This window comes from Octopus bimaculoides, chromosome 26 (assembly GCF_046866305.1).
Source record: "Octopus bimaculoides isolate indiv1 chromosome 26, ASM4686630v1, whole genome shotgun sequence".
NCBI lineage: Eukaryota > Metazoa > Mollusca > Cephalopoda > Octopoda > Octopodidae > Octopus > Octopus bimaculoides.
Genome location: NC_142953.1, coordinates 2,034,198 through 2,053,958, shown reverse-complemented (window position 1 = coordinate 2,053,958; position 19,761 = coordinate 2,034,198). Strand labels below are relative to the sequence as shown.

General features: G+C 37.7%; 1 protein-coding gene across 14 annotated transcripts in view; it reads left to right on the top strand.

Annotated features, from left to right (window-relative positions):
• LOC106875841 (phosphatidylinositol-3,5-bisphosphate 3-phosphatase MTMR4) overlaps positions 1 to 19,761 on the top strand; it is a 113,614-nt gene that overhangs the window by 16,227 nt on the left and 77,626 nt on the right. For 6 of the 14 annotated variants that reach the window (XM_089342686.1, XM_089342684.1, XM_089342682.1 and 3 more), the window contains exon 1: positions 17,490 to 17,845. The exons of 7 other annotated variants lie outside the window; for them this stretch is intronic. Coding sequence is in view for 1 of the 7 variants with exons in the window: in XM_089342668.1 (XP_089198794.1) it covers positions 14,970 to 14,989 (20 nt within the window). In the remaining 6 variants the exon portion in view is untranslated. Of the gene's footprint in view, positions 1 to 14,852; positions 14,990 to 17,489; positions 17,846 to 19,761 lie in introns of those variants that run through there. One more of the 14 variants, XM_089342668.1, reaches the window with a different exon arrangement.

Sequence of the window (19,761 nt, the reverse complement as noted above, 5' to 3'; positions counted from 1 at the left end):
GCTGCAATGACAGCAGTGTTCTGGAAAACCATTAGATATTCTTTCAGAGTTCCATGGAAGAACGTAAAAAGGTTTAGAGACGAAATAAAAAAATGTGGAATAAATTTCTCCATAAATAAGTTCATAACATGTATCTGTGAATGGCTAAGACTCGATCGCCTTGTCCACCTAGGTGTAAATAGGTTCAGCGAGCTATAATACAATTTATCACAGTAGGCGCAGGTGTGGATGTGTGGTAAGATGTTACCCTGCCAACAACATGGTCCCGGGTTCAGTCCCACTGTGTGGCATCTTGAGCAAGTCTCTTCTACTATAGCCTCAGGCTGATTAAAGCCTTGTGAGTGGGTTTGATTGATGGAAACTGAGAGAAGCCCATCGTGTATATATATATATATATATATATATATATATATATATATATATATTCTCTTATTCTTTTACATGTTTCAGTCATTTGACTGTGGCCATGCTGTAGCACTGCTTTTAGTTAAACAAATCGACCCCAAGACTCTTTTGCCAAACTGCTAAGTTACAGGGATGTAAACACACCAACATCAATTTTAAAGCTATGGTTGGGGGACAGGTACAGACACACAAATGCATACATACATATATATATATATACATACACGACAGGCTTCTTTCAGTTTCCTTCTACCAAATCCACTCACAAAGCTTTAGTCATCCTGAGGCTATATTATGTGTGTGTTTGTGTCTGTGTCTGTGCTCATCCCCCACCACTGCTTGACAACTGGTGTTCGTGCATTTACATCCCTGTAACTTAGCTGTTCAGCAAAAGAGACCGACTTGAAAAAAAATAAAAACAAAGCACATGGGTCGATTCATTCGACTAAGCATTCTTCAAAGCAGTGCTCCAGCATGGCCAAAGTCTAATGACAGAAACCAGCTGAAGATAAAATCTGACAGATCATTGAATCACATGTCAGTAACGAGATAATGCAAATGTGGCAGAAGTTAATTAGAAAGATTAACAACAACTCGGGTCAAACGACCAGCGTAGGATGTGTGCTGGACCCCGTGCCCCCTCCCCTGACCCCCTGCAGAGAGTGGGCGGAGGCAGGGGGGAGGTGCGTGGGCGTCAGTCTGCAGATTTTTATTGTAATATGGATTTCCTTCGAAGAAAGCGAATGGCATCGTCGTTGCATGTTGTAGAATATCTTTGCTGTTATTGGGGTGGGGGAGGGGCGGGGTTTATGGAAAGTATGGAGAGAGTTAAAAGATGACTCCCTCCCCACCCCTCCTCGCCTACATAACCAACATCCATACCACCACCACCACCACCACCACCACTAACAACAACAACAACATTGGTTCTTCAGGATGCTGATGATGAGGATGGCAACAATGGTAATGGTTGTGGTGACTGTAGTGATGATGATGATGATGATGATGTTGGTGGCGGTGGTGGTGGTGATGATGATGATAACGATGATGGTGATGGTGATGTTAATATTGGCAACCTCCTTCACAGACTGCATCCACCCCATGGAAGCCATGTTTGGTCTGTTCCAAAGCAGGCCATTAACTAAATTAACATCCACCATTCAATAAGCTGATAGTTTCACAAAGTGTTTATTTAAGCCGATCTCTGATTTGTCTTGGAGATATTCTTTCGCAACAATGAGAGAATGGTAGACTTTTGGGTCGACAAAAATTCCTCAATACATATGAAGGTGGTGGTGGTGGTGGTAGCAGTGGTGGCTGTGATCGTTGTGGGGATGATGATGATGATGATGGTGATTGTGGTAGTGGTGGTGGTGGTAGTGATAGTAGTGGTGGTGGTGGTAGTGGTGATGATGAAGTTCCTTGTTTTTAGTGTCGGCCTCTTCATAACGGCGATGCCATATCATTAGAGATTCTTCTAGATTTAAGATAGATTTTTATTGTTTGGTCGAAGAACACCAGAGATTTCTGGAGACTCCAGAAGAGGCTGAGCAAAGAGAGGCAGAGACAAAAAAAGAAAGAAGCAAGCAAGCCACAAGCAAAGTCCGTCTGTCGAACAAATTGCCTGAATCTTTTAAAAGGCGAAAATAGTCAGAGAGAAAACCTTTGAGTTGAATTTCATGTGAAAATAATGCGTCCACTGTACAAAAGTGCGTACAGTTTATCGTGAATGAATATGGATGGGAAAAGAGAGAGAAAAAGAAGGAAGGAAGGAAAGAAAAGTGGTTTCTGCTGTTCAGATCTTTTATTGATTTCTGCCTCCTCGTTTTGGAAATGGTTGAATAAAATATTCCATTTTCTAAGTTGTTCCACCATAATATATAAGCGATGACTATTTGTAGATATGTCTGTGACCACTGGTATAAATCAATGCAAGAAATAGAGGAAAGAAAGAATAAAAACACAGAATAAAAAAAAATACAAAAATATGTAAAAATAAAAAAATGAAAAATAAAAAAATAATGGTACGATTGCAAGTGTTTGAATCTCTGAGGTGGCAATCCTCTCTTTCTCTCTCTTTATAGTTCCTCACCACCACCACCACCACCACCACCACCATCTGGGTTTTGCTGAAAATCTTCGAGGCAAATTAACATTGTCGAAATAAGAATTGTTGCTCCAGCTTGGCAGAGTGTCTTATGACGAATATTTTTAGTCTCATGGACACGCCTCAAGCTCTGAATTACTATATTTCTTGAACATTTCAATTGTTCTTAAGTCTTATTTGAATCCACCCATCGACCGCTTTCAAGAATTAGCAACAGAGAGAGAGAGAGAGAGAGAGAGAACAAAATAAAACAAAAACAACAAACAACCTCATTTGACTTTCTAAAACGATAATCCACTTTCCGCCACACTCAGTGCCTATCCAGTTTTTACATTAACTCTCAAATTGTTCCAAGTTATATTTTATTATAGTCACATTTACATTTAGATTGTCTCACTTTTATTTTAAGATCTGTTGTATTTGTGCAAGTGCTTTTTGATTATTTTAAGATTTGTAGCTTCCTTATGTTTAATCAACAATTTAAATCTAGGTTGTAGCCGTTGTTGCTCATGTCGTCGGTGGCTGTGACAGTGGGATGTGAACAGCAGCGTCGAGAAGAATCTATCTATAACTTAATGATTCAATCAGACGTTGTTGTCACTTGGATGGCTGTGCTGGTGTGGTTGTCGGATGGTTTGTAGTGGTGAATGGTTAATTTAGTGAATGAAAATATGTCATTTGAGCTACAGGAAGAAGTGACTGAACAACTCTCGTGAACAATCAAGAGAAAATCTTTTTATTATCGGACATAGAATCAAGCTGTGTTGGTCTTTTACAGATAACAAAAGCAATAATTACGTACTGGGAGAGGGAAAGAGAGAGTGAGAGATACAGCAAACTATTGATATGACAACATGTTATGTGATTTGCCCAACATAGCTGGAAACAAGTGTGCTATATTTGTGGCAATGGAGGCTCTTGGTCATCTGTCCGAACCATCCGTCTTAACCTTCCAGGGTTGTCTGGTTGTAGCAAGAGTAGAGACACATTGCGCAGCTGTCTCAACACTCTGCAATTAATTACTGCCAAGAGTTGTCTTTTTATAGGACTCAAGGAGAAGATTATAGAAGATCGAGTCACATGATGGTTTGACACAGATTGCTTGTTTAATAGACTGATCATGTGAAACTACTGTAGCTTGGTCGTGATGTATGGCTGGTTACCTAGTGGTTAAGTTTCAAATCACTGCTACATTTAAAACAATAGTTCTGAGATTCTGTGGTAAGACTGAGCTAGATTATAATGAATAGTTCAAATATTTGATGCCGAAAGTCTATTTATCTTTGGTTTTTAATTTTTGACCAATTTCAAAACTACCTTCCTCAGTACTATTCCCCACACCACTCAACTGAGGGGTTCTTGTCTTGTAAATAATTTGATGACATCACTGGTGCTGGTGCCATATAAAAAGCACTCAGGATGCTCTGTAAAGTGGTTGGCATTAAGAAGGGCTTCCAACCATAGAAACCATTCTAAAACAAACAGCAGGGAATGGTTCAGTCTTCTGACTTGTCAGCCCCTGTCGAACCGTCCAACCCATGCCAGCATGGAAAAACGGACGTTAAATGATGATGATGATGTCTTTGACAATTCCAGACTGTTTTGAACTTATTTTGAGCACAAATTTTGGCCCACTCTTCGTACATTGTTCTTTTAACAGAGCATATCTATGAAGAAATTTTCTCTCAGACAAAAACCATAGCATCATGCCTGTCAACAGTATATATATATATATATATATATATATATATATATATATATATATGCTAAGTATGTAATACACCTGACAGTTGTAAATTATTAGGTCATCTGTTGAAGTCCCATCTACAATAGATTTAATAAGAATATATTTACTCTCAAAGTAGCTTAATTACAATGTCTATTTTTGCAGCCAGACTATGAATAAATGAATATATTTAATAAATAAACGAAAATGTTTATTTATTACATATATGCAAATGACTCGCTCTGTATGCATATTAATGAATAGATGAAGTGTCTATGCTGTTAATTAATTGGATTTTTTATTCATTCATTCATTATCAATTAGTTATTTGTAATTTTTATTCAGCTTGTTATAGTTGTGCCTCATGGAGGCGCAATGGCCCAGTGGTTAGGGCAGCGGACTCGCGGTCATAGGATCATGGTTTCGATTCCCAGACCGGGTGTTGTGAGTGTTTATTGAGTGAAAACACCTAAAGCTCCACGAGGCTCCTTGCCAGATCAGATTGGGGCCTGGTGCAGCTTCCTGGCTTGCCAGTTCCCAGTCAAACTGTCCAACTCATGCTAGCATGGAAAACGGATGTTAAACGATGACGATGATGAGTTTGTGATCTGGCAGAATCGGTAGCATGCTGGGCAAAATACTTGGCGGTATTTCATCTGTCTTTACGTTCTGAGTTCAAATTCCGCTGAGGTCAACTTTGCCTTTCATCCTTTTGGAGTCGATAAATTAAGTACCAGTGAAACACTGGGGTTGATGTAATCAACTAGTCCTCTCCCCCAAGATTTTAAGTCTTGTGCCTATAGTAGAAAGGAGAGCGTGACCGTTGCCAGTACCGCCTGACTGGCCTTGTAGGGTTTTCGAGCAAGATCGTTGCCAGTGCCCCTGGACTGGCTGTTGTGCGGGTGGCACATAAAAGACACCATTTCGAGCGTGGCCGTTTTCGTGCGGGTGACACGTAAAAGCACCCACTACACTCTCTGAGTGGTTGGCGTTAGGAAGGGCATCCAGCTGTAGAAACTCTGCCAAATCAGATTGGAGCCTGGTGTAGCCATCCGGTTTCACCAGTCCTCAGTCAAATCGTCCAACCCATGCTAGCATGGAAAGCGGACATTAAACGATGATGATGATGATGATTATTATATTAGGGTAGAGAGCTGGCAGAATCATTAGCACATTCGTTAGCACATGTAAGGTGGACAGCTGGCAGAACCGTTAGCACGCCGGACGAAATGCTTAGCGGTGTTTTGTCTGTCTTTACGTTCTGAGTTCAAATTCTGCCGAGGTCGACTTTGCCTTTTGTCTTTTCGGGATCAATGAAGTACCAGTTACATACTGGGGTTAATGTAATCCACTATGCCCCTCCACTCTGTGTATGTATGAGTGTGTGTTTATGTGTACATATATGTATATGTATATCTAGGTGTATATGCATGTATGTATGTATGCATATGTGTATATGTGTGTATATCTTAATGTCTGTGTATAGATATGTGAGCATGTATGTGTGTGTATATATATATATATATATATATATATATATATATATATATATCTGTGTGTGCATATATCGTTATGTGTGTTAATGCATACATGTGCATATGTGTACACATACACACGCGCGCACACGTGTGTGTGTGTCTTTTCAACTGAGGTAAAACGGTTCATTGAGTTTTGTCCCCTTATATCAAAGCAGTGACTTCACCATCCAATAAAACGATGTACCAGACGGAGGTAAGTCAACGGGGTCGGCTTTAACCTTTGAAGGAGCCACCAATGGAATGACTCCAGTTCTAACGATCAAAATCGATAAATCAATACGGGAGATCAAAGAGAAAGTGCAGTTTTCCTCTCTGTAGATTGGACCGCAACAGAGAGATATAGCCAGACGCGATTAGTCTTAAACAATACACACGCATCAATGTGGAAAAAAAAACATATCCCCCGATTGTAAAATGATGGTGTCGGTGTTGGTTGTGGTGGTGGTGGTAGTGGTGGTGATGGTGGCTGGTTGATTGTATAGCGACCGACCTGCCTTGCTGCCTGCCTGCCCTACCTGCTATTTCTTGCTTGATCATAGCGATCCCCTGATGGAAGTTTCCATGGGAGATAACTCGTGTGAAAGCAGAGAGATGTCAAACTGAGAAATGAAAACGCTTCTTTTCAGGAGCAGCAGGTGCGCTGGGCACTGGGTGGGTGCATGCATACATACATACATACATACATACATACATATGTATATATATACGCACACACACACACGTTGGTGGGTATATATACATACATATATATATATATATACATATATATATATACATATACACACACACGTGTATGCACACACTCGCATGTACACACATACACGTTGGTGTGTATGTATATATGTAGATGGGTGTATATGTGTGTATGTATGCATATGTGTATGTATGTTTATGTATATATGTGTATGTGTATATATATATATATATATATATATATATATATATATATATATATATATATATATATATATATATATATATATATATGTGTGTGTGTGTGTGTGTGTATTTCAGACGTTCAATACAGGTGCTGGTGTGGCTATGTGGTAAGAAGCTTGCTTCCCAACCACATGGCTCTGGGTTCAGTCCCACTGCGTGGCATTTTGGGAAAGCGTCTTCTACTATAGCCTCGGGCCAACCAAAGCCTTGTGACTGGATTTGGTAGACGGAAACTGAAAGAAGCTCATCATATATATGTGTGTGTGTTTGTACCCCTCACTTGACAACCGGTGTTGGTGTGTTTATGTCCTTGTAACTTAAGAACTCAGAAAAAAAAGTACTAGGCTTTAAAAAAAAGTTCTGGGGTTGATTCGCTTTGAGGCAGTACCCCAGCATGGCCACATATTAATGACTGAAACAAGTAAAAGTTAAAAAAAAAACCATTTAAAACTTAATTAAAACAGTTCAGCAGAAATCTATTTTCACATCATTAAATTAATATTGTTCTTGCTTTTTGTCTCTTCCGAAACGTCACATTACCTCAACCATTGTTGTTGCAATTATTTCCTCAATTGTTCAAACTAATAAGCACTGACTGCATTTCATTGATGAGTTAATTAAATAGAATCGTTAGCATAAGTTTTTAATACAATGTAAAAATGGTCAGATGAAAATATAACCGAATCAACTTCAACTGCCTGAGTCGGGATAATGTAACTGGTGTTGTCACAAAACAATGCCGTGAAAGATTTATTTTTGTGTCTATTATCCTGTTGTTATCGGAATATTTTTTTGGTCTTTTTCTGTGAAAGAATTTGTCTCAGCATCACTCGATGAACTAGTGTTACGTATGGAAGGTTTAGTTTAAGCATCGTGGAGAATTTATCTGAGGAATTATGTGAAGAAAGATTAATTTACTGTACCTTTCTTGCTACCAGCATACATACCTGTCTACCTATCTATCTACCTATCTATCTATCTATCTATCTATCTATCTATCTATCTATCTATCTATCTATCTATCTATCTATCTATCTCGCTCTCTCTCTTTTTCTCTCTCTCTCTCTCTCTCTCTCTCTCTCTCTCTTACCTGGATCGTTGTGTCTTATTTGGAAGAAATCATTTGGTAAGTTATTAAAATAATTCTAGAGAATCCATTTTTTTTTTTTGTTTTGTTTTACTGATTTTTGCATCATTTATTATCCTTTGCTATCTTCCACATGTTCCATCATCGGACAGTGGCCAGCCATGCTGGGGCACCGCCTTGAAAAGAAGGGGTTTTAGTCGAACTACTTTTGTCACCCTTCCCCCTTATCACCGTTGCCTGTCTGTGTATTGCAGCTTCTATTGATTGTTTCCCCTTTCTCATGCCATTCTGTCCCCCCACCCACCAACCCACCTACTGGTAGAAAAGTTTTAGTATTACAAGCTTCCAAAGAAATACTCTTTTCTATTCTATACAAATATATCATCTCTCTGCCTGTCTCTCTCTCTCTCCTTCTCTCTGTCTATCCTCCACCCACCTCTCACACTTTTATATATGCACTGTTATAAACACACACTCTATTTTCCATTCTGTAATATACCTATTACAAACATCTTCTTCTCTTGACACTTGTGATAGATGTTCATTTGAACTGTGAATGGAATCGCACTCCAATAAACTTCCTTTCACTTCAACAAATATTGAGTTAACGAGTGTTATCACCGGAGATCAATGTTAAATAAGAAAGGAGAGCAGAGCCTAAAAATAATTTTTTAATCTCTCTCTCTGTTGCTCTTTTTATAGTTTAGCCTTCGATTATTAATTTCTCATAAATGCTGACAGTCGTTAAGTGGGTTTTTGGCTGTAACTGAGGGCAGTTGTTAAGTGTGTTTGTGGGGACAGTTGAAGGCAGTGTTAAATGGGTTTGTGGATGTAATTTAGGGCTTTCGTTAAAAAGGATTGTGGGTGTAATTGAGGGCAGGTTTTTTGTGGGTTTTTGGCTGTAACTGTTAAACTATGATAGAGGGATAGAAACAGGTGTCTTATTGTGGAGGAGCCTTTTGATTACATATGATAGATAGAAACTGAAAGAAGCCCATTGTATGTGTGTGTGTGTGTGTGTGTGTGTCTACCCTAGTTAGAAAGAGAGAGAGAGAGAGAGAGAGAGCAAGAGATGGTGGCAATGTTCAGTGGAATTAAATCCAACACCACATAGTTGGAAAGCAGGCTTCTTAACCACTCAGCCATGCTCCACAGAATGAAATATATAAATAAATGAATAATGAATAAAACAGTTGCTTTTGGCTGGCCGGATCAATAAGGTAGAATAGGCCAATGGATTTTAACTGACTAGAATTTCTGGCAATGACAACTCCCAATGGCTATATTCACCTAGTTCGAAACTAGAGTACATCTGCTGACCTCACCAAGTTAACCCTATACTTCTGGTTTTTAAAACAAAACATTTCGTTTTACTGCATTCATATTTACTTCAAAATATCATTGTGATATACATGTCCAGTAAGTTCACTGCAAGAAAAGTTTACAGAGAGACAAGTTCACAGTAAAAGTATAAAACCCTTATTTTCAAACCCTAATGTGTTGAAGCAGCAGATCGGAAACTTTGCAGAAAAAGAAGAAAAAAGATTTAGAAAACTTTATCATCAATTTATTCAAAAATTAAATGGGTTTAATCAGTCAATTTAATGAACAAAATTTAGAAGATTAATAAATTTAATCAAATAAGTAAATCAGATTTCTAATAAGTGATGCTATGCACAATTCCATACAAGTGGCCATGGATGCATTTATCTTCATTGTAATTTTGAATGACTCTTTGAATTTCTTCACAGTTAATTGATGGCAATGAACTTAGCTGTAATAGTAATTTAACGTGAGACACTTTATTTCACATTGCTCCAGTTCACTCACCTGGCCAAAATGAATTGTACCTGTAATTCAAAAGGGCTCAGCCTTGTCCCATTCTGTGTCATGCTGACTCACCCTGTGGACTGCGATAAGAGATGCTAAAAATTTCATAAAATTTTATAAAACTTTTAACACCTTCTCTTCTCCATCTTTAATTGTTTGTTGAGTTTCTATAGAATACGTGTTCTATAAATGCTCATAACACACCTTATATACATACATGTATATATATGTATGTATATAATCATGACATCATAAAAGAAAAGAATGGAGAATTACACGTCTTCGAAATTTGTTTATCACAGCATTATCCTCATTAAATTCGCATTAAATTCCAGCCTGACACATGTTTCTGTGTTGGATTAGAAGTTAATGACGATAATACTGTAATAAACAAATTCTGAAGCTGTATAATTCTCCATTCTTCTTTACAATATCTTAATTTTATCTTCTGTTTGAAATCCAATGAAGAAAACTCAGGCTTTGGTTAATATAAATTGTGTAATTGTTTATATTAACAAGTTCTGTAGGTTTCCTATTGTTCAATGTGGTTAGCCAGATCTGGACTATATCAGAGTGCTAATAAAGGTACCTGCCTGGATTCCAAATCCCTATTCTTTTATGTTAGGGTAAAGACCTCCTTCGGTCGTGAATGACCATGGGATTGCACCTAGAAAGTTCCCTCCAGGGCACAAGTCCGGGCGCGGTTGTTTATAGAAGACACGTAGTCATCCATGCAGTACAGTCTCTCTTCTCCATGCTATGGATGTTACCTTTACTCCAACAAGTAAGGAGTCAATGTCCTCCACCATCATCACTATAAGAACTGGAGACTGTTTTCACTGAAGAATGGACAAAAATTCCTTTGGAAACAATTCCAACTTTGTATGAGTCCACACACACTTTGATGCGCACTCACTCACACACACTCACAGGTGTTTAGGGTGTTGCACTCATAATCTAGCACTCGAGGGTTCCATTCTCAGACCAAGCAGTGTGTTGTGGTCAAAACACCTCATTTCACGTTGCTCCAGTTCACTCAGCTGGTAAAAACGTGTAACCCTGCGACAGACTGGCATCCCATCCAGGTGAGAAATATATATGCCAGGAAACCGGGAAACTGGCCCTTAGGAGTCAGCATGACACAGGAAGGAACTTTTCTATTTTTTTTTTTTTACTTGCCACTGGATTGAAGATGGTCAATGGTCAGGGATCAATGAGAGGGTGAGGTTGCCAGTGCAGAGCTCTTCTCCACCTGAAACAAAGCCACCACACATGTCATCTGCCATCCTTAAGAATAACAAGACGGTCTTCGTCACTCTAACAGACAAACACATTTAAAGCAGAAGTGGGGCAGTGATTTGAGGGAGATTTGGCTGCTATTTCTAGCAAACTCAGCGACCACCCCCATTGTTTGGTTTCTTCGTTGACTTGAAAAGCTAAAAGGGAAAATGAAGTGAAATGTCATGTTATGATGATGGTGCTGTAGTTTGTAACCAAAATATATTGACAGTTATTGTAATGACATTTTCTCTCGAAAATAAAGGTAAAGCTTGCTGGTTTAGTATACATTGATTATTGTGTTGCAGTGACATTTTCATCTGCACCACCCCGCCCTGTCACCTGTTGCTGCTGTTGTTGTTGTTGTCGTCGTCATCGTCATCGTATGTGAATAGACATGTCGGTGGTTATAGTGTTAAAGGTGACATTTAACCATTGACACACTTTGCCTGCCCAGCGCTGATTCCTCGTTAATTACATCACGTTAACAACACCTGACTTCTGGTTCCGGACATTTCAACAAACATTTGCAGCATTACGTCCATCAGATGAGAGGTTCTTCTTCATCTTCTTCATCATCATTATCATCCTCTTCATATCATTATCACCATCGTCATCATCATATATATATATATATATATATATATATATACACACACACACGAGTGAGTGGACAAATGAAAGAGGGGCACTTGATCCATTTATATATATATATATATATATATATATATATATATACTTTTATTTGTTTCAGTCATTTTGACTGCGGCCATGCTGGAGCACTGCCTTTAGTCGAGCAAATCTACCCCAGGACTTATTCTTTGTAAGCCTAGTACTTACTCTATCGGTCTCTTTTGCTAAACTGCTAAGTTACGGGGGACGTAAGCACACCAGCATCGGTTGTCATGCGATGTTGGGGGGACAAATACAGAAACACAGACACACACACATAGATATACGACAGGCTTCTTTCAGTTTCCGTCTACCAAATCCATTCACAAGGCTTTGGTCGGCCTGAGGCTATAGAAGAAGACATTTGCCCAAGGTGCCATGCAGTGGGACTGAACCTGAAACCACATGGTTGCCAAACCGACTTCTAAACCACACAGTCATGCCTCACAGCTATGTATACTTCCTAACAAACTTCTCCATCCCTCAGCCTAATCCCTCCTTCACGTGTTTCTTTACCATATATATATATATATATATATATATATATATCTACACACACACACACGCAAATATATACATATACATTCTGAATGTCCCCATAGAAATACTATACTATATTATATTATATATTATATTCAATCTTTCTTTCTTTCTTTTCTTTCTCCCATTTAAAAAAAAAATTTTTGCTTTTGCTTATTTTTTTCTTTGAAAACAAAAGCCTGCCTAACATGAACTCTATAATTGCTGCTTCATTTTGAGTCTTGTGATTAACAATGAAGCTGTGAGGGCATTGACTTGCAATACAAACATTCTAAAAGCAAGAAGAGAAATAAAAAAAACAAAAAAAAACCCCCAAAAAGATAGCATTACTTTCTGTGGGTCTCTGATTGGTTAAAATATCTTTTTAATTTATTAGATAATTTTTTTTTTTTTTGCTTTGCTTCGTTTTTTTAAAATTAGGTAACCCTTGTTACATGGAATTGAAACGTTTGCTTAACCCTTTTGATACCAACCTTTACACAGGCAGAGCTTTAACCACTTTGATGTTAGCAAATCTAAGACTGGTTTTGGTTCTGTGATACAAACTTCCAGATTTAAAGTAATCTATGTTAAAAAAACTTTCCACCAAATTTCATGTTAATTCATTTCAAATATCATTTCGATAACAAAAAGCAGCACAAAGTTTTGTCAGTGAACAGGTCACAGTTTCAGAGCAACGGAAATATTTGGACACAAATTAAATTTAAATGTTGAAGTGAATCTAACGGTTTTTTTTTTGTGTTTTGAAATGGCTTATAAACACCTTCCACACAACAAAGTCAGTGTATTTCTACAGAAATATGGTAACAAAAGGGCTGAAATGATTAAAAGCGCCAGATAATGATAATAATGATAAAATTATTTTCAAAATTCTTCATTATTTTCAAACTTGATTGAAACAACTGCAGTGTATTTCTACAGAAATATGGTAACAAAAGAGAATCAAATGAAGAGATCTTTCAATATTATGACCTTGGGAAGGCGGCGAACTGGCAGAAACGTTAGCACGCCGGACGAAATGCTTAGCGGTATTTTGTCTGTCTTTACGTTCTGAGTTCAAATTCAGCCGAGGTCGACTTTGCTTTTCATCCTTTCAAGTACTAGTTATGTACTGGGGTTGATCTAATCGACTGCCCCCCCCTCCCACAAAACTTCAGGCTTTGTGCCTAGAGAAGAAAAGAATATCATGACCTTGGGTATCAGCAAAGCATAAATTTCACCCTATTTACCAAAACAGTGATGGGAGAATCACCGAATAAGTAAAACTAATTGCCAGAGAAAACTTGCTGTTTTGATGCCAGTCCGTCGCAGGGTTACACGTTTTTACCAGCTGAGTGAACTGGAGCAACGTGAAATGAGGTGTTTTTTTTCTATTTTTGCAATTTTTTTTTTTATTTTGTTAAATGTGTCTTGGGGTCAAAAGTACTGTTCTAATAACCCCCATGCAAACTAGGCCAAAAGACTACTTTGGTTGGCACCGAGACATTTCCCTGCCGTGATTTCTTCATTCTAAAACACTTGTTTCCCTGCTGAGAGTCAAGTTTGTAGTTGACACTTTCGGTGAGGAACTTCAAGGAGGAACTCTGGAATGCCATCACCGATTCTTAAACGACTGACACACACAACTCCTCTTACACACACACACAACTCTGTTCTTTTCAATGAACTCTTGGGACTACTACTATTACTACTACTACTACTACTATCACCACAAGTACTACTGCTGCTGCTGCTATTACCACCACCACCACCACTACTACTACTACTACTATCACCACCACCACCACCACCACCACCACTACTATCACCACCGCTACTGCTGCTACTACTACCACTGCTGCTGTTGCTGCTATCACCACTTCCCCCACCGCCGCTGCTACTACTACTACTACTGCTACTACAATCAACGTCAGTGGAATTTGAGTTCAGAATGTAATGTAAAGACAGACAAAATGCTGCTGAGAATTGTATGCAGTATGTTCGGGGCCGTTGCTAAGCACCTGCAACCCTTGCGTTTGCTGGATGCTTCCACGGTTGAGGAACCCCATGTTAAGATCAAAGTACGTAGATGAGTCTTCTATTTACTTTGGTTAAGATGCTGAGCATGAATTAAACTATCTATTATCATTATCATCATTTAACGTCCACTTTCCATGCTGGCATGGGTTGGACGGTTTAACTGAGGATTGGCGAACCAGAAGGCTGCACCAGGCTCCAATCTGATCTGGCAGAGTTTCTACAGCTGGATGCCCTTCCTAACACCAACCACTCCAAGAGTGTAGTGGGTACTTTTTACATGCCACCAGCACAGGAGCCAGTCAGGTGTCACTGGCATTAGTCACGACTACGATCTCACTTGGTTCAACAGGTGTTAACTGAAAATTCAAAGAAATAAAATGGTAATACATTGTATCTGCAAAAGTTCTGTAAAAATATTCCATTGTACCACGAACGTGTACCAGACTTTGTGGATTGTCTATGACATCTATTGAACTTGAACTTATTCTCAGCCTCATTATTCTGAACTGATCAATGATATCACAAAATGATATCATTGTTCATTCTTCAATTTAAAAAAAAAAAAATCTAAGTTAAAAACCATCAACCTATATTTCCTATCTTTGTCTTAAATACCATAGTGAGAACAACCAATTTTTTTCTTCTTCTCCCCCTCTTTTTATGAAATCCAAATTCCAAAGCCTCACCTCTAGTGACCATTTCTCCTTTCAGTTCTCTTACCCAACTATTCAACCAATCTTTGAGGCCATTGTTCTGCTGCCAGAAACCCACTGAGACAAAGCAACACATTCTAGCATTGCCCTGGCTCCAAGATTGAAGAATTTATCCATGGAAGTATCCCTCTTTAGGTGAGACAACCAGTGTAAGATCATCTAAAGGTCACTGTGAAACACATGACCATTAAATTTTAAAATATTTTTTTCTGTTCAGCATGGAAAATTAGTTTTTTTTTCATTAGCGAGGGCTTTAAAAACAGTCCTTTTATTTGAAGTGTTTTCTTCTATGATAGGTGAGCATCAGGGCCAACATCGTTTCCAGTTGGCGAAGTGGCACAAGCATTTTATGTCCTTAAGTTTTCAATAGGATACGTAGTGTGCTTAAAAAAGAAAAAAATGGACTGGGGTCGATTCCTTCAACTAACAATTCTTCAAGGTGCCTAGACATTGCATGATGTCGGAAGCAAATATGTCTCCTTGCCTGGACAGCACATCAGAAACCAATGTCCCTGTCATGTAAGCAATGTCTTTTGTCCCCAGTCTTCCATGCAAAACATGTCCAGCTATGGAGAAATACAACCTTACCTGTTAACAGGTAAGGGTTGCATCTGGCTGTATCTGCCTCAACAAAATTTCATGTAACCTCTGCAAATATGGAAAAGTGGATATTAAAACAATGATGATGATGATAATCACCGGCAAAATCACTGGAATATTGGACAAAATGCATTGTGGTATTTATTCTGGCACCTTATGTTCTGAGTTCGTATCCCACCAATGTTAACTGTCTTTTATTCTTCCAGGGTCGATAAATGATACAGTACCAGTGTAAGAGAGTGGGCTCACAGAATCGTAAGAATGTCGGGCAGGATACCCTGCCGTAGTGGTTCTTGTTCCTCGTGGTCTGACTTCCAACCCTGTCGTTCGTGGCCTACTTGAAAACTAGACTTAAATCTATCACTTGATTTAACAGCACCACCTAGCACTTTGGCTACCGTCAGTGTTTTTCTTTTTTTTTTTCTCTCTGTTCGGCGCTGCCTTTTCCATTCCCTCCCACTCATGCACTCTGCAAATCGTCAGGACTAAAGGATATATATATATATATATAAAACGTAACAAAAAGCCAGTACATTTCAGGGGAAACAACCCTGCAACGTTGCACCTGCCCTACAACTATTTATATCTCGATATGCAGGTAAAAGCTCGCCCACTGCCATCAAATGCTAAGTTTTACTCGTTTTAGGTAATCTCTTGTGATAAATTCAGATCCCACACAGCTAGATACTTCAGCTCATAAATACTTTAAGCTGTATAAAATTACTAACCCTTTACAAATTTCAAATATACGCCACAGCGAGAAGCTGTACTGAGTGTCTTCGGTTGTATCCAAAGAAAGTCTGCCTTCTTGATAGGGAAGCCCTACTTACTTAACATTCTATTAACTTTGCCTAGTTGTCATCAAAGAAACCCTTCAATCTGTCCCTTCTACCGCAATTCCAATTGTTATCGCTCTCCATAATTTCTCAGTTTTATATTGTCCTCCACCGCACGTATCTTATTGCGCTCTATTTCTCAGTCTTTTCCTCCCCCATAATCTTCTCCACTCCCGTTATGTCTCATTTCTATCACAGCCCCTTCTGGAACTCCCCTCCCTGCAACCGGCACGCGAAACAATAACAGATCTAAGAAGCCTTGTTCAGCGATCACTCGTCATGCAGTTGAAGAAAGCCTGCAAAGTTAAATTTTGGACGGACTTTGTCTTCTCCCTACAATAATCAAATGCGAAAATTAACTGCACTAACTTTAACTACATAACCTGGTTTTTGTTTTAAAAAGCAACCTTTTCGCTAATAAAATTACCAACTTTTACAATTGCAATTTTAACATGTTGACTGCTGTTGTTATTGTCAGATATCTCACCCTATTTAAATATCTGTTTTATTTGGGGAGACCCCACGAATATAAAATGCCAAGTATTTCTCGCTCAACATGATGATTTGAACTTACAAATCAAATCCCTCCTTTACATTGATTTGCAAGTTTGAATTGTTTGTTAAAAAATTTAAAAAAATTATTTTATTAGTTTACAAAATCCAAAATATCCATATTATGAGACTTGTTTCTGCAGCCTTGAACAATATTCATATTGAAATAAATTGCCGTGACTTTCCTTAAAGGAAATCGTTATTTCTATGAGAAAGAAAGAAATAGATACAAAAATCAATAATAATAGACATTTACTGTTAGAATACTCTTCTGCAATGGGCAAAGTTGCTGTGCTACAAATTTCACGTTTGTTGCCTCGAAATTATATTAATTAAACCACAGAAAATCTAAAAAAAGAAAAATTACACAACTGCTTTTTTAAAAATAAATAAATATATATTTTTAATTAGTAACAATTCTAATTAAAGCTAACGATACTGATTTCTCCGACAGTTAACCTGGTCTTTATTTATAAAACATTTTTCTTTTAATATTTTTATCTACACACGTAAATATATATTTAAAGAAAAGAAAGTCTGTTTCATCTGTAACAAATTAGATTAACAGTCGGAAGAAGAAGAAGAAGAACAGAAAAATTAACTGGTGACCATCACTATATTAATAAACTCGGCATTAATTTGAATCTAATTGAGATGTTATCAGGGTCGGTGTGCTTGAGTGTGAGTCGCGTGAGGAGCTTGGCTGTGTTTTGGAGCAGCAGCAGGCCAGGCCAGGCCTCTGCAGTGAAGTACTATATGTCTGCTACATCACGTCATCCTCTGTTGAGCCAGAGCGCCATTTTATCTGGTGGTGTTTCTCTTTTTTTACCTTTCAAAACCAGCCATTTTCAAACTGAAATTACTACTTTACTTCCACATCTTATTCCTCCCAGCTTTCTTTAGACATTCCTCAAACCCTTCCACCTTGTTTTTTTTTTTTTCCGGCCTGTTCAACTGTGTCGTGGGTCTCTGGAACCGTGCAGTGCGAGACCCGTTAACGCAGGTACGTAACCTAAACATATATACACACACATATATATACATCCATTTATTTATACATCCATATACACAATCATCTATCTATATATATATACACTTTCCATAACATATTTTCTCTTCCTCTCTCTCATCATGCGTTCCGATCGTCATATCTTCATCATCTTTATTCATTACATCGATCACGTATTTTCCTTTCCGCCAACCGTTTCCTTTTAAACATCTCTCTCTCCATTTGTTTATGTTTTACTTGTCATTTGTCTGCCTTCGCCTCACCTTTTTTCCCAGCTTGCCTTTCATTTTATATATTATTCTCTTTTCTGTGTATCTGTTTCTTTTTTTAATCTTTTCCTTTCCTCTCGGCGAAAGCAGCAATTTATTATTTCTTTCTTTTGTATATTTTTGCTGCTCGTTACAGTTTTTTTCTTTCTTTCTTTTATTAAATCAAAAACCGCCCCCAATTAATGTCATTTCGGACACCATCGTGCACAGATTTCAACTTTAAATTCATATATACACACACAAAGTAATGTCCTCCATCACCCATATATATATACTTGTAGGTATATATAATATATGTATATATATATATATATATATATATATATATATATGTATATAGATCTGTTGCTTCTGCTAAATATTAATGTGTATGTGTTCACATACACATCATGTTCTCCATCATAACGTATATACATATATATAATAGTATAAAATATGGATTCAGATAATTATATATACATGCATACATATACGTATGCACATATATATCCATGCATACATATATATACATACAATATCCCCGATCACAATACATACATGCACATGTGTGTTGCATACACACACACACACACATGTATGTATGTATAATGTTAACTGTTTCGGTACATCGTGCATTATTGAAGAACAAATGTCATCTAATAAAACATTATTCCTCTATGATTCCATCTGGGCTCCCCCCTCCCCGTTGTGTTTCTTCAGCAATAATCATTCCTATTATTTTTAGCATATCTTAAATGGTTATCATGTATTCCAACATGAGCTAGGAAGACATTAAAACACACACACACACAGCCGGGCAAGAAAGACAGATATATATATATATATATATATATATATATATATATATATACACATTCACACACACACACAACGTATTTTACAGCCTTTCATGTATTGATTATTGTTTTTTACTGTGTCAATACAGGAGAATGACAATTACATAAAGAGCGAACTCTTGGAAGATTGTAGTTTGTCATGTTTTGTCGCCCATTCGAGTTGTGTGGCAAACATTATACATCCACATAAATGATTTTGTACACGGCATTTGCGAGATCAGGCCTAAGTCAACCCTTCTACATCACACACACACACACACACACACGTGCATATGTTGTATAGACATGCATGCACACGTATTTACATTGTACAAATATAGCACAGCTGAAGTGTATACATACATGCACACCTTATATACATACATACATACATAATAATATACATTCACTGTATATGCACATAAATTATGCTCGCAGTATATATACACGTACATAGTACACACACACACATATTATACACGCATGGACATATTCAATCTTTGCTGTTCATATTTCTGTATTAATAATACTTGATTGTACAAGCTGTATTTTACTCTACATACACGCACGCATACTATATATAATCTACACATGTACAGCATATACACACTTGCAGTAATATATAATATATATATGCTCACACACACACACGCACGCATACATTGTCCTCTCACTACACAAACACACACACATATGTATATATTAACCTCGCACTACACACACAGGGACACCTTCTGTTCTTGCTGATCATATTTCTGTTTTTTTTTTTCAGTTGATATTAAATAATTGCACAGGGTGTATATTTACCCTCAAATATCTTTCAACC